Here is a 12,890-nt window from a genome sequence, read left to right as displayed (position 1 = left end):
CTGGAAGCATAGTCAGGGTTTGAATCCGGGTCCCTACTCTGGGTCACCTGCTCTTGTTCCCATCCCCTGGTCCATGTCCACAGAACAGTGTCCACAGCCAGTGTGGGCTGGGGCAGCTGGGCTCTGCATTAAGCGTCATTAACAGGTGTCTGGTGGGTGACAGAGGAAGTGGGTTCTGTCTGCGATTCAGTCTCTCTCCCCTCGGGGCCACGGCTAGAAGTGGAGAGCGGAAAGGGGGCCCGAGGGAGGTGAGACGAGGTGGGGCTTGCGACAGTCGCTGTTTCTGCCTCACTGGGCCGTTCACACTGACCCGTCAGGGCCCAGGGCTGGAGGCCTCCACTGGGCCGTTTAAGTCAACATGCAGTGGCTGCAAATGTGCTGTGTACCAGGCACCAGGCTAGGCCCCGGGGGACGTGGAGAGGTAGATGACCAAATCTCAGCCCTCAAGGTGGTCACAGGCTGGTGGGGAAGAGAGAACATACACAGAAGGCTCTCAAACCCATCTGAGGTTAGACTGAATAACTGCAGAGCAACAGAATGTGCTGAGTGTTTAGGATCTCTCAGGCTGTATATACTAAGCTCTACTCACATCATGTTATGTCATCCACCCTCTTCCTGGACGAGGTAGCTGTCACGATGCCCATTTGACTGATGAGAAATCTGAGGCTCATAGAGGGAGGTGATTTGCCCCAGGTTGCTCTGCAGTTATTAACTCTAACGTAGCACCTGTCAACCTCAGGTGGGCTTGAGAGCCTTCTGTGTATGTTCTATCTTCCCCACCAGCCTGTGACCAGCTTGAGGGCTGGGGTTTGGTCTTATGCCTCTCCATCTCCCCTGAGGCCTGGCCCGGTGCACAGTGCATTCTCAGCCACTGCATGCTGAATTAAACAGGCGGGGGCAGAGATAGAAATAGGAGCCCTTTTTTTTTTTCCTCTCTTTTTTATTTTTGGCTGCATTGGGTCTTTGTTGCTGTGCGCGGGCTTTCTCTGGTTGCGGCGAGCGGGGGCTACTCTTCGTTGCGGTGTGTGGGCTTCTCATTGCGGTGGCTTCTCTTGTTGCGGAGCACGGGCTCCAGGCGCACGGGCTTCAGTAGTTGTGGCACGTGGGCTCAGTAGTTACGGCTCATGGGCTCTAGAGCGCAGGCTCAGTAGTTGTGGTGCAAGGGCTTAGTTGCTCCGCGCCATGTGGGATCTTCCCGGACCAGGGCTTGAACCCATGTTCCCTGCATTGGCAGGGGGATTCTTAACCACTGCGCCACCAGGGAAGCCCAGGAGCCCTTTCTGTTTGACATCAGAGGCTTGGTTAAGAGTGTGAAGGATGGCGTCAGACCCCTGGACTTGAACCTCTACAGTAACATCCATTATCTGTATGGCCTGAACCAAGTCTTAATTTCTCTGAGCCTCAATTTCCTTACTTATAAAATGAGTGTAATAAGAACACTTCCCTCATCATGCAGATTGAATGTGCGTTTTAAAGGCTTACCGTCATGCTAACTTTTAAAAACTGTTAAAACCAAATTGTCTGGCTATGCAGAGGGGCCCAGTTTCATCGTAGTTTGGGTGGACGGGTGGTGTCTGAGGAAGGTGACGGTTGAGCTGGGCCAGGCAGGGTGTCATGGACAACGGAGTCGGCTGGGGAGGGGCTCTGGGTGGTGGGTGAGAGCTTGCAGGGGGACTGTGTGAGCAACGGCAGGGCGGTGGGAAGCGTGGTGTCCCAACATGAAGAGCTCTGACTGAGCAGCGAGGAACGGTGGCCATAGGTGATGGGGTGCCAGAGGCCGACATGATCAGAGCTGAGCTTCAGGAATGGGGGGCTGATGGCGGGGAGAGATGGGGACTAGGAAGGCTGCAAGGGGCTGGGCAGGGCTAGGGAGGCCTGAGGCTGGTCCTTTTCTGAGCCCTCCCCTCCCCGCAGTCCATCCGGCGCCTGATGGAGGCAGAGAAGGTGAAGGGCTTCTGCCAGGTAGTGATCTCCTCTAACCTGCGAGATGGCGTGTCCCACCTGATTCAGTCCGGGGGCCTCGGGGGGCTGCAGCACAACACCGTGCTCGTTGGCTGGCCCCGGAACTGGCGGCAGAAGGAAGACCATCAGACGTGGAGGAACTTCATTGGTAAAGCTGTGGGCTCGGGGTGGTAGAGGGCTGGGTGGGGGGCGTTTTCCTTCTTTGGGCCTGGGGACCATTTCCCAGGCGTAACAGGTATGGAGTCGGCATATGCAGGTGATGGCGTTCAAAGCCTCCCATGTGCCAGGCACTGTGCGGGGAGCCCGGGGACTCAGGTGTGGAGGAGACAGTCTTGGCTCCGGCAGGGTTCACAACCCTGGGAGGAAGACAGTGCAGGGAGCGGGAAGAGCTACAGCTTTGAAGTCGCTGAGGCCCGGGTCTGCATCTCCCCTCTGGCCCTTCCTCGCTGTGTGACTGTTCACAAGTGCCTCACCCTCTCTGAGCATCAGATGCCTTGGTCGTCGTGGGTACTAAGTAATAAAATAGCTAACACTTACAGACTGTGTTCTGTGTGCCGGGCAAGTGGAGGCTTTCTCTCATTCTCTCAGCAGGCCCGTGAGGGCTAGGCATTGCTGTCTCCATTTTATTGGTGTGAAACTGAGGCGCAGAGAGATTAAGGTCGCGCAGCTGGTAAACCCTGAGGCGGCTTTATCGGTAGATCCTAGTTAGAAGGTGGTTGGGAGGATTAAGTGAGCCCTGCGTGGTCGAGTTCTTAATCAGAAAGGGCAGGTGTTGTTATCAACACTTGAACGGTGGGGAAACGGAGGCCCAGAGAGGCTTCCCCAGATTCAAACAAGCGATGAGGCCCAGGTAAGTGGGGGTTTTCTGACTCCTCAGCCCAAGGCCAAGGCGGGATGGGGTGGGGGTGGGGTGCTGGGTGCCAGAAGGGGACCAGGGTCACTGTTTTACCTTCTGGCCATCTCTCTGGTCTCCTCCAGAGCTGGTCCGGGAAACCACGGCCGGTCACCTGGCCCTGCTGGTCACCAAGAACGTTTCCATGTTTCCTGGTAACCCGGAGCGCTTCTCGGAGGGCAGCATCGACGTCTGGTGGATCGTGCACGACGGGGGGATGCTCATGCTGCTGCCATTCCTGCTGCGGCACCACAAGGTGCGCGTGCGCGTGCGTGAGCGAGCGTCCGCGTGTTTGCGTGCTCGTGCCCACACCCATGGGCGGGGTTTCTGGGCTCTGGAAGGGGCCAGCCTCCACGTGAGCTCCTGGGAAAAGGCTCCAATCCCCTCCTTAATTCTGAGGTGCTGGGAGCTGAAGGTGTCTCCCCTTGCAGATGTCCTTGAATTATAAAGGAGAGCAACGTTTCAATGTTTAACTCAAGCGAGTGATGCTTTAATGAGGGGACCCTCATCTACGCAGAGGCGTTTTTGTAGGGAGGGGCCGCTGAGATAGAGGATTGGGGGGCTGCATGTATGTGTGGGAAGGTGCGTGGGAAGGGTGAGGGACAGGGTCCTGTCTACGTTCTGGCCCTGGGTCTCCGCACTGCATCTGGGCTGGACCTTACTGGGTCCCCTTCACCCCTCCAGGTTTGGCGGAAGTGCAAGATGCGAATCTTCACTGTGGCCCAGATGGACGACAATAGCATCCAGATGAAGAAGGATTTGACCACATTTCTGTACCATTTACGTATCACCGCGGAGGTCGAAGTGGTGGAGATGGTGAGTCCCCAGGAGCCACCTCTGACGTTTTGGAATCCCTTCTGGACTCTTTCCCCTTGGCCCCAGAACCAAATGGGGAACCCCAACTCCCATCAGCTTGTGATGCTGGATCCCTTCCCTGCATCCACTTTTTAGCCTCTCACATATTCACCCGAGAGCCCATCCATCCATCCATACATACATACATACACCCTTCTCTCCTTCATAAGAATAGCCATGTCTAATAATGCTTACTACATGTGAGGCACTGTACCATGCACTTTACGTATATTACTTCTCACAGCAATCAATGAAATAGACACAATTATCAGCATTTCCATTTTACAGATTAGGCAGTTGAGGCACAGAAAGGTTAAGTAATTTGCCCCGAACACACACTAAGTGGCAGGGCCAGGATTCAACCCCAAGCAGACTGGCTCTAGAGTCCATGCTCCTCGCACTTACATTCTACAGCCTCTTGTCTGTCCATTCCTCTCAGCTTATTTATCCGTTTACCCATCTCTCTGTGTATTCATTAATCCACCCACATATCCATTAATGTATTTATTCACTCACTCATCCATTCATCCATGTACATAATTCATTCAACTCTGTGTTCCTTTTTATATTTCTCCCCCCCCTCCATTCACCCAGGTAATTAATTAATCCACTCATTCATTAATTCACCCATTCATTCGCCCAGTCCTGTGCTTGGCTGAGGAGGGAATGAGCCGCATTGCCTTCAAAGAGCATCGCCCTCTGCTTTGTCCTTGCCTCCCACAACTGTTGATTAAACTAGGTCATGGGATAGGGAAACCCTAGGTTGTCAGAAAGAAGGGGGCCTGCCTCCCTCCCCTTGGCCTTGCGCCTAAGCTCAGAGCTCATACTTCCCCCACCTTTCCCCTCCTCCACCCCATCCCCACCCCTGCCTGCCCGCAGCATGAGAGCGACATCTCGGCTTACACCTACGAGAAGACGTTGGTGATGGAGCAGCGTTCCCAGATCCTCAAGCAGATGCATTTAACCAAGAATGAGCGGGAGCGGGAGGTGAGGTTGCCCTGGCTGGGCTCGGAGAGCCTCAAGCTGCTGCCAGCTCTGGGCGTGCACAGGTTTGGGATGGCCCACTCCTGGCCATTGGCACTGCCACCTTCTGGCACTGGGTTCCCCAGCAGCAGGGGTACACACAGCAGCTGCATCTCTCAAGCCTCCCAGCCAGGATGCAGAGGGGCTTTGGCATGCGTGACAGATCTTCCGCTCACTATGTGACTTCTGGGGCCCAAGGGAGAATAGTGGATGTTAAATATGTATGGATGATGATTCCTCAGGGGCGTGGGCTGCCAGTGTGGGGGACAAGGGATTATGTGATAGACCCTTAGAGAGTCTTAGAGAGTGGGTAACAGCTGGATATTTCAGGATGCAGCTGATGATGAGAGTTGGGGGCAAACCTCCAACTGGGTTCTCAGGGGTAACAATGATGAGCTCTCATGGGCTATGGGTGTAAGATCTCCCCAGTGCGGGTAATGTGGGACCACCAGCCCTCTGGCATTTAAATGAAAGCCCCACCCCCAGGGAGTGGGGTCCTTGGGGAACTGAGCTATGGTACCCTGGGGGTTGGGAACAGAAGAGATCTTGGAGGTGGGTGACAGTAAAACTGTAAGAAAGGGCATGTGCTCTGACCAGTCAGAACTGGCACTGGACCGTAGTGCTAAGGTAGATCCCAGCCGGGCCAGCTGTTAACCCTTTGGTTGCTGGAGAGTGGAGAGGTCAGGAGTACTGGAGAGGGGTTGGCGTGGCCAGGTCAGTGGCGGCAATAGCTGTTTGATGTGGAAGTACTGCAATAGTTTAACAACTGGTAGGGGTCCCGAAAGTGCACATCCTGGCTGAACACCAGCTCTGGGGGTAGCTCTTTGCAGGGCATTGGGTAGTGATTTCCAGCAGAGCTGGCACCAACATGTGTCACTCCCTAGATCCAGAGCATCACAGATGAGTCTCGGGGCTCAATCCGGAGAAAGAATCCAGCCAACACTCGGCTCCGCCTCAACGTCCCAGAAGAGACAGCTGGTGAGAGCGAGGAGAAGCCGGAAGAGGAGGTATGCAGCGGGGGTGGTTCGGCTCCAGCCAGTGGGAGCAGGAACTTTGGCCTCCAAAGGAGTCACATGCTGTCCCTTCTTTTATGCCTCAGGTGCAGCTGATCCATGACCAGAGTGCTCCCAGCTGCCCCAGCAGCTCACCGTCCCCGGGGGAGGAGCCCGAACGGGAGGGCGAGGCAGATCCAGAGAAAGTGCATCTCACGTGGACCAAGGACAAATCTGTGGCAGAGAAGAACAAGGGCCCCAGTCCTGTCTCCTCAGAGGGCATCAAGGACTTCTTCAACATGAAGCCGTACGGGCCTGGGGGCTAAGGGCTAGGGTCTGGGGTGAGCCTACAGGGTCCTTGCTCCCCATGGCAGAGCAAATGAGCAGAAGGGGTCCTGGCCTGGTAGTCGGAAGACCCAGCCCAGACCTCGTCTTGGTTTCCCCATCTGAGGACTCAGATTGGGCTTGATTGCTAAGGGTCAGAACTCCCAGGTGCAGGCAGTGGAAAGGCAAAGCCTGGGGGGCTGGGAGAGCGGGACCAGTTTGCGCACAGGGTGGTTGATGGTGGCTCAAGTAGTCCTCAGCTTCTCCTGCTTTTTCTGACCCCTCTCTTTTTCTTCCTCTCTTTGCTCCTCTTATGTTTCCTGAAGGGAGTGGGAGAACTTGTAAGTGCTTCAGAATTTTTAACTTCTCACGTAGGTTGGCCAGGGTCCCTCCTCTTCTCACTCCGCCATGAACCCTCAGTTCGTGCCCCTGACCTCTGCGGTCTCTGAATAGCCCAGCTTGGAGAAGTCTAGGGTTGGTGGTCCCTAGCTTGCAAGGACTAGATCCCAGCAGCTCAGTGCTGGGGTCGGGGGGCTGGAAGGGCGACTGGATCCAACTCTCCCCTCTCCCAGCCTTACGCGCCCTCCTCCCTCCCTCCCGCCCTCCCGCCCTCAGGAACCAGTCCAACGTGCGGCGCATGCACACCGCTGTGCGGCTGAACGAGGTCATCGTCAAGAAATCCCGGGACGCCAAGCTTGTTTTGCTCAACATGCCTGGGCCTCCCCGCAACCGCAACGGTGACGAAAATTGTATCCTGGGCTTAAAATTGGGAGGAAGGGGGAGGTGGACGTCAGGGGACTTAGGTCCTGGCCCTGGGAAGGAAGAGTTGAGCCGGGTCTGCTTCGGAATCAGCACCGCGGACAGGGACGCGAACCCAGCGTTCCCCTGGCGCCCAACACGCACGACCCTAATTCCATCGGGAGGGAAGGGGACGGTCTTTCTCCTTGACGGGCGCTCAGACATGGAGTTCCTCGAGGTCCTCACCGAGCACCTGGACCGGGTGATGCTGGTCCGCGGCGGCGGCCGCGAGGTCATCACCATCTACTCCTGAGAGCCAGGACCTGCCACCCGGGCCCGAGCGCGTCCGGCCCGCGCGGCCCCGGAGCCCTCGCCGCGCCCCCCGCCGCTGTCACCGTTTACATACAGACCCTGTGCCCGCGCCCTGGCCCCCTTCCCCGCTGCCTGAAGCCCGGAGGCCACGTCGGTCGGGGCTGACTCGGAGAGGACCGCCCCGCGCGGAGACCAGAGCCCCGAGCGCCCCGTTGGCGCGTCGCCCTGTCGGCCCCGGCCGCCCTTTTTCTAAGCCCGGCCTCGCCCCGCCGGAGGAGACGCTGCAATAAAGGTCGGAGGAGGCGCAGAGAGGAGCGGAGCTGGGGCTTTGAGGACCCCGGTAGTCCGCGCGGCCCTTTCCCTCTCTTCCCGCGCCCCGCCCCGTCCTCGCTCTGCACCCCTCCCCCGGCGGCCCGGAGGGCGCGGGGTGGGGAGGCTGCGCTCCGCCGTCTACGTCACGTGTCTTCGCGCGGCCGCAGGCGCCGGCCGGTCGAGCCTATACATAGTGTACAGGAGACATCGCGTGTATTTTTAACGTCCCCATATTTCTGTGACTAGAAGCGCAACGGACTTCTCTTCTCGCCACTGTCGAGCTCTCCCGCTGGGGGCACCCAGGGAAGGCGGAGGCCTCGGGAGGCTGGGTTTTCCTTGACGTCCGAGAGTTTGAGAGCAAAAGTGCTTTAGGCCCAGGCGGGAGTCGTGGTCCCTCGACACCCCCTCGACGTCTTCTCACCCTTTCCGCGCGCCCTTGGCTTCCGACACTTCCCTCTAGTTCTTCTCGGAGACGAAGTGAGACAAGTGTCCAGCTTTTCCTGGATTAGCCTCCCAGCGGAGTGAGCTTCCACTGTGGCTGCAGAGACGGGCGCAGCCTCTTCTCATCGGCTCTTATGCAAGCTGGGGCCAGGATAGGGGAGGGGCGCTCCTCAAGGACGAGAAACCGAGAGAGGCCCTCGCCCCACCGAGGAAGCCCCGCCCCGGTGCCTTCGCTGGGGGAGCAGGCGGCTCTCCTCAATCGGCTTGTCGCCTGCTCCCCCTATCCCATGGCTCTTCGCCAAAGACTGAAATCGGGGAGCTGGAGGGCATCCCTTCCCCTGGAGTTTCCTCCCTGGGACAGATGAGGGAGGCGGGGGCGGTTCTGGGTTGGGGGCCGGACCCACCGGGGAGGCCCCAGCGCTGTCCCTGATGTTCCCTCCTCTGTCTCCATCTGGCAGCTCTGGCCTCGGGGACCCAGCCGCCTTCTCCGCGTCCCGGGGCCCGGCCTCGCTGCCTCTAGCTGCGTCTCCCAGGCACCTGGGCGTGGGGGAGGGCTGGAGTCGCCATGTGCTTTGTTCTTAGCGCCTCTCTGCCCTCCTCCAACTCGGACCCAAGGCCTTTGGCTTCTCCAACACCAGTCCTTGGCGCTTCTGCTCCACCAGCCCGGCTGGAGGTGCCCTCTACCCTTAGGGAAACCGCATTGGCCGGGTTCCCTTCCCCCAGGGCACCTTACTAAGGGGGGCAGGCACTGCATGCTCGTTCCAGCGCCCTCTGGGACTGGGTACAGTACCTTCAGCCCCAGGGCCCTGAACTTTGCACCTAGTTAGGCATCCTGCCCACCTCCCAGAGCTGAGGCTACTGGGTACTCCTGACCTCACCACCTCCTTTCCTTTGAGCCCAAGGCAGAGCTGGAGCTGGTGCCACCTAGACTGGGCCAGGTGTGGCTGGAGGTAGGTTTGGATGTCTGCCGGTTAGGCCAAGGCCCCTCTGAAATTTGATCAGGGGGCTGGATGGATTCTTCCGGGGGTAGTAATCACAAGTCGGAGGTATTAGACACCAGCACTCCCCACCCTCATCCTCCAAAGAACCTCCCTCTGACAGACGCAGCTGGGTCTAGCCTTCTGGGGGCCTGAGCACTCCTGGGCTGAAGCGGTGGGCTAGGCCGAAGGGAAAGGGGGTATATTAACATCAGTTAGGGAACCAAAGTTGCACTATCTGGGCCTAGACTGTCTGGTTGGCAAGAGCAGTTTCCGTTGATGAAAGCAGACATCCCACAACCAAACCCCGAGTTTTCTGTGCTACACGTGCAATATTTGTTATGAACGTTATCACACGTCACCCATCAAATTATCTTTATCATCATGTAGCTAGATGTTTCATGTCCATTCAAGTGACTTTTATCCTGAGTGCAATATTTCAATAGCTTTGTAGTGATAACTAGTGTTGCTTTTGTTTTAGACGATCTATGTGCAGGGCAATGCAATGAAGTTGAAAACCCTTGTAAATAGGAGAGGTTGCAAACCAAATCAAGAGTATTTATTACTATTACTAGGCCTGCCTTTAACTTTCCGTGTGTTTCAGTATTCCGCATTCTGCCTCAGTATTGACCTTGTGTTCTCTGTGCCAATATGAAAAGGAGAGGGTTGGTTCTTTCCTTTGTTGTTGAATGCTCCCGTTTAATGCTTTATAGCTTTTATGTATTAATTTTTTAGACTCCCGTCTGCACAAAATGCAATAAAAATAATTTTATTATACCCTTCACAGCCTGAGGTGTGCTGTTTAGACACTCTAGGGGGAAGAATTACTAGGTGGGAAGAGGGGTGTTAAAGGTGGCCCTCCAGGAGGACCCTAGACTCTTAATCAGAAACACTGACCACCACTCCAGGTGGGCTGCCTAGTGTACTGATAGTTCTGGGGCCCTGTCCTAGAGGGACAAAGGCACTGGCAGCAGGGGCATTGCACCAACAACATCGCCTATGAGATGGTGAGCACTTCTAGGTCAGGCTCAGCAATGTCAGCATCTTGGTCCCTAATCCACTGGAGGCCTTGCGCCAGTCACTTCACCACACCCACTCCAGACTTCCCGATGGGGCTCTCTATTAAATCCTCTCCAGAGCTCCTACCTGTGACTCTGCTTCTGCCAACTCCTTGCATAATGGGCTGGACAGAGGGCAGCAAGTGAGACAAAATCAAAACAGTAGACTCCACTCTCCACTTGCCTTTGGCCAGAAATGGCCTCTTCACAAGTCCTGTTTTCCTTTCCTAGAATAAGAGGACAAGTCTCTGACATAATGCAAGTCTGCCACAAACAAGGATGTTTACATAGCATTATAGTTAACCAGCAGGCTTTTGCTCTGAACTGTACTAGGTGAGCTGCATAAGAAGAGAAGCGAGGGTTAGAAGAGGTTTTGAGGCCTGACGGCGGACTCCTGGCAGACCGAAACCAGTCAGTGCTGTCAAGGAACCTCACCTTCAAACTCTGGGAGGGAATGCTCACAAAGAGGCCCTGCGGATATTCACACCCAAAAAAGACAACACAGTTTTCACTTTTTCCTTTTAATTAAAAAGTAATCATCTCATCTTATTAACAACACAAAAGTTCCAAAGAGGAAAAAAACACTATATAACACAAACAGGTCAGAACATAAAATGCTGCCATCTGGGGACCTTGAGTTTTTGAAACCACTGTTTACTCAGCCACTGGCAGGGACTCAGGTGAAGTCACTGCTCTCCCTCGTTTCTGCCAGGGGCCCCTTGAGACTGATCCACAAGGCTCTAATGAGCACCATCCCTAGGGAGAGGGCAGCTTCCTTTGTTTCCATGTAGAGCAGCAGCCAGAAGGCCTCCCTCTAGTATCTTTACTCTGGCTCAAAAGTTATAACAGCCTCCTGTATCAAGAACATGTCCAGCTACCAAAAGTCTGACATCAAAATGGTCCCTATCTCCTGCTGCTTAGAAAACAGAACAAGAGCCTGATTTTTGAGCCAAACGCTCAAAGCAATCACTGAAAAAAATGGGTGTTCACTGCCAGAGTCTAGAGTTGCCTTCTCAGAGCCGATTCCATGAAACTACCACTGGTGAGGGAGAGGCTAACAGAAATATTAGGGGGTAAGAGTGGCTGGGGCCCAGATTCACAGTTTGTGTTAAACTGCTGGTGACTGGAGCTGTGCAGTCCACGGGAGATCTTTCATTGAAATAAAAGCCAAAAAGAGAAAACCAAAAACCAACAACCCTGGGTCAGGCAGAAAAGCGGCCGGCTTGGCCACTCCTCAACAACTCCAGTAGCTGAGTAGCCAGCCGGCTTCTGAGTTCTCAAAAGCAGACCCCAGGGCTTCCCTGGTGGCGCAGTGGTTGGGAGTCCGCCTGCCGATGCAGGGGACACAGGTTCGTGCCCCGGTCCAGGAGGATCCCACGTGCCACGGAGCGGCTGGGCCCGTGAGCCATGGCTGCTGGGCCTGCGTGTCCGGAGCCTGTGCTTCGCAGCGGGAGAGGCCACAGCAGTGAGAGGCCCACATACCGAAAAAAAAAAAAAAAAAAAAGCAAAGCAGACCCCACATTATGTGGGATGGGGTAAGAGGACACCGTGCCCACCAAACCCAACCTGCTGCTCTGGAACCCTACACAGGAGCTGCAGGCAGGAGCTCGAGCTCTGGTGGGCCTGTGCGAGGCTGGACACCCGTGGTAGGTTCAGAATGAACAAAGGCAGTGGCTCTCAACATGAAAATGCTACCCCAAATTCACCCAGCTGGGGCTCGGCTGCTTCTTCCTCCCCGCCCCACGTCCAGCTGACAGAGAGACAACTGAAATACAAATGGAGCCCAGACACCTATACTGCCCATGACCCCAGAGATATTTACTTTCTACCAAAAAAACCCACAAAAAAAACAAAAACAAAACCCCCCAAACCCCCACCCCACCACCACCAAAATACACCTCCAGTGCAGTATAAACTCGGACTCTGGAAGGGGTAAGCAACATAGCCTTGGGCAGAAGAGAGCAGATGGTAGAAACTTATGACATTCGATGTGGGCCTTGACAGGTGCAGAGAACATCTTCCAAATAACTCTATTTAGAACGCAATAGGTGGGAGGCCAGAGGAAGAGGGGACCAGGGGTAGTTGAGATTTAGCCTCAGTAATGCCTCTGGTACGATCCCATGGGGGCCTGGGGCCGCCCCACCTGTGCTGTGGTCTGGCTAACCAGGTGGGAGAGAGCAGGGCCACTCTGGATCAGAGTGTCCAGAGCCTTCTGTACACTTGGATTGTCAAAGTTGATACCTGTGGAAGACACGGGCCTCTGGCTAGCCAAGTTGCTGGCGGGTGCCAGGCGAGTGGAAGGCTGGCCAAAGAGCCCTTGGGAAGGAGCCCCAGGCCTGGGGCCCATGTTCCGAGCAGATCCTGCCTGTCCCAAAATGTTTGGAGGCTGACTGCCAGAGGCCTGTGATCTTTGCTGAGGCTGGCTGTTCGCTGCTATGGAAAAATTCTGGTTCTGGGTGTTTCCGGCAGCAACTGAGGGGGATGCAGAGCTGCTATTGGCCGCAACCGTGCCACTATTGAAGAGGCTGAGGATTTTGGCCTGAAGCTCTTGCTGGGAGGTGGGGGGTGCCGCTGGAGTGGGTGTAGCAGAGGGGAGCACTTGGCCGCTCTGGAGCGGTTGGGAGCTTGGCTGTGTCTTCAGCGAGGCACCCGAGGTCGCCCCGAGTGGCTGACGGGAAATCGGGCCTAGAAGACAGAAGGAGGAGGTACCTGGTTGAAAGTACCCTCCATGGGCAGGAGGCTTAGCAGCCCAGGGAAGAACAACAATCACTGATCACATCAATCACACAGTACACAGACTATAACATCAATTTCCCAAAGGGGCCACTTCATGGTACGTGCTGTTCCCAGAAAACAGCTTCGTCCCTCCAGACAACTACTTAAAGAAAGAAGGGCGTCCACCCTGGTTCCCAGGGAGTCAGCATACTAGCCCACCCACCACGTTAACTGCAGAGCTCAGAGCCCCGGTCTTAAGTTATCATTACACCAGCATGGCTGGCCCACG

The 12,890-nt window shown here is 55.8% G+C and overlaps 2 protein-coding genes across 6 annotated transcripts in view; one reads left to right on the top strand and one right to left on the bottom strand.

The window, feature by feature from the left end:
* Positions 1-7,099, top strand: part of SLC12A5 (solute carrier family 12 member 5) — a 35,270-nt gene extending 28,171 nt beyond the window's left edge. For both annotated transcript variants that reach the window (XM_060079477.1, XM_060079478.1), the window contains exons 18-26: positions 1,915-2,110; positions 2,941-3,110; positions 3,539-3,670; positions 4,589-4,696; positions 5,617-5,739; positions 5,832-6,031; positions 6,375-6,389; positions 6,664-6,797; positions 7,008-7,099. In XM_060079477.1, the coding sequence (XP_059935460.1) occupies positions 1,915-2,110; positions 2,941-3,110; positions 3,539-3,670; positions 4,589-4,696; positions 5,617-5,739; positions 5,832-6,031; positions 6,375-6,389; positions 6,664-6,797; positions 7,008-7,099 (1,170 nt within the window). The remainder of the gene's footprint in view (positions 1-1,914; positions 2,111-2,940; positions 3,111-3,538; positions 3,671-4,588; positions 4,697-5,616; positions 5,740-5,831; positions 6,032-6,374; positions 6,390-6,663; positions 6,798-7,007) is intronic.
* Positions 7,100-10,430: 3,331 nt separating this feature from the next.
* The window catches only part of NCOA5 (nuclear receptor coactivator 5), a 30,120-nt gene continuing 27,660 nt past the window's right edge, over positions 10,431-12,890 (bottom strand). For 3 of the 4 annotated variants that reach the window (XM_060078259.1, XM_060078260.1, XM_060078261.1), the window contains one exon: positions 10,431-12,571. In XM_060078259.1, coding sequence (XP_059934242.1) covers positions 11,982-12,571 — 590 coding nt within the window. In that variant the 3' untranslated portion in view covers positions 10,431-11,981. The remainder of the gene's footprint in view (positions 12,572-12,890) is intronic. The other variant, XM_060078262.1, reaches the window with a different exon arrangement.

The sequence above is a fragment of the Mesoplodon densirostris genome, chromosome 16, assembly GCF_025265405.1.
Source record: "Mesoplodon densirostris isolate mMesDen1 chromosome 16, mMesDen1 primary haplotype, whole genome shotgun sequence".
Taxonomy (NCBI): domain Eukaryota; kingdom Metazoa; phylum Chordata; class Mammalia; order Artiodactyla; family Ziphiidae; genus Mesoplodon; species Mesoplodon densirostris.
The sequence above is the reverse complement of the archived record's forward strand: the minus strand, read 5'-3'. Positions and strand labels throughout refer to the sequence as shown.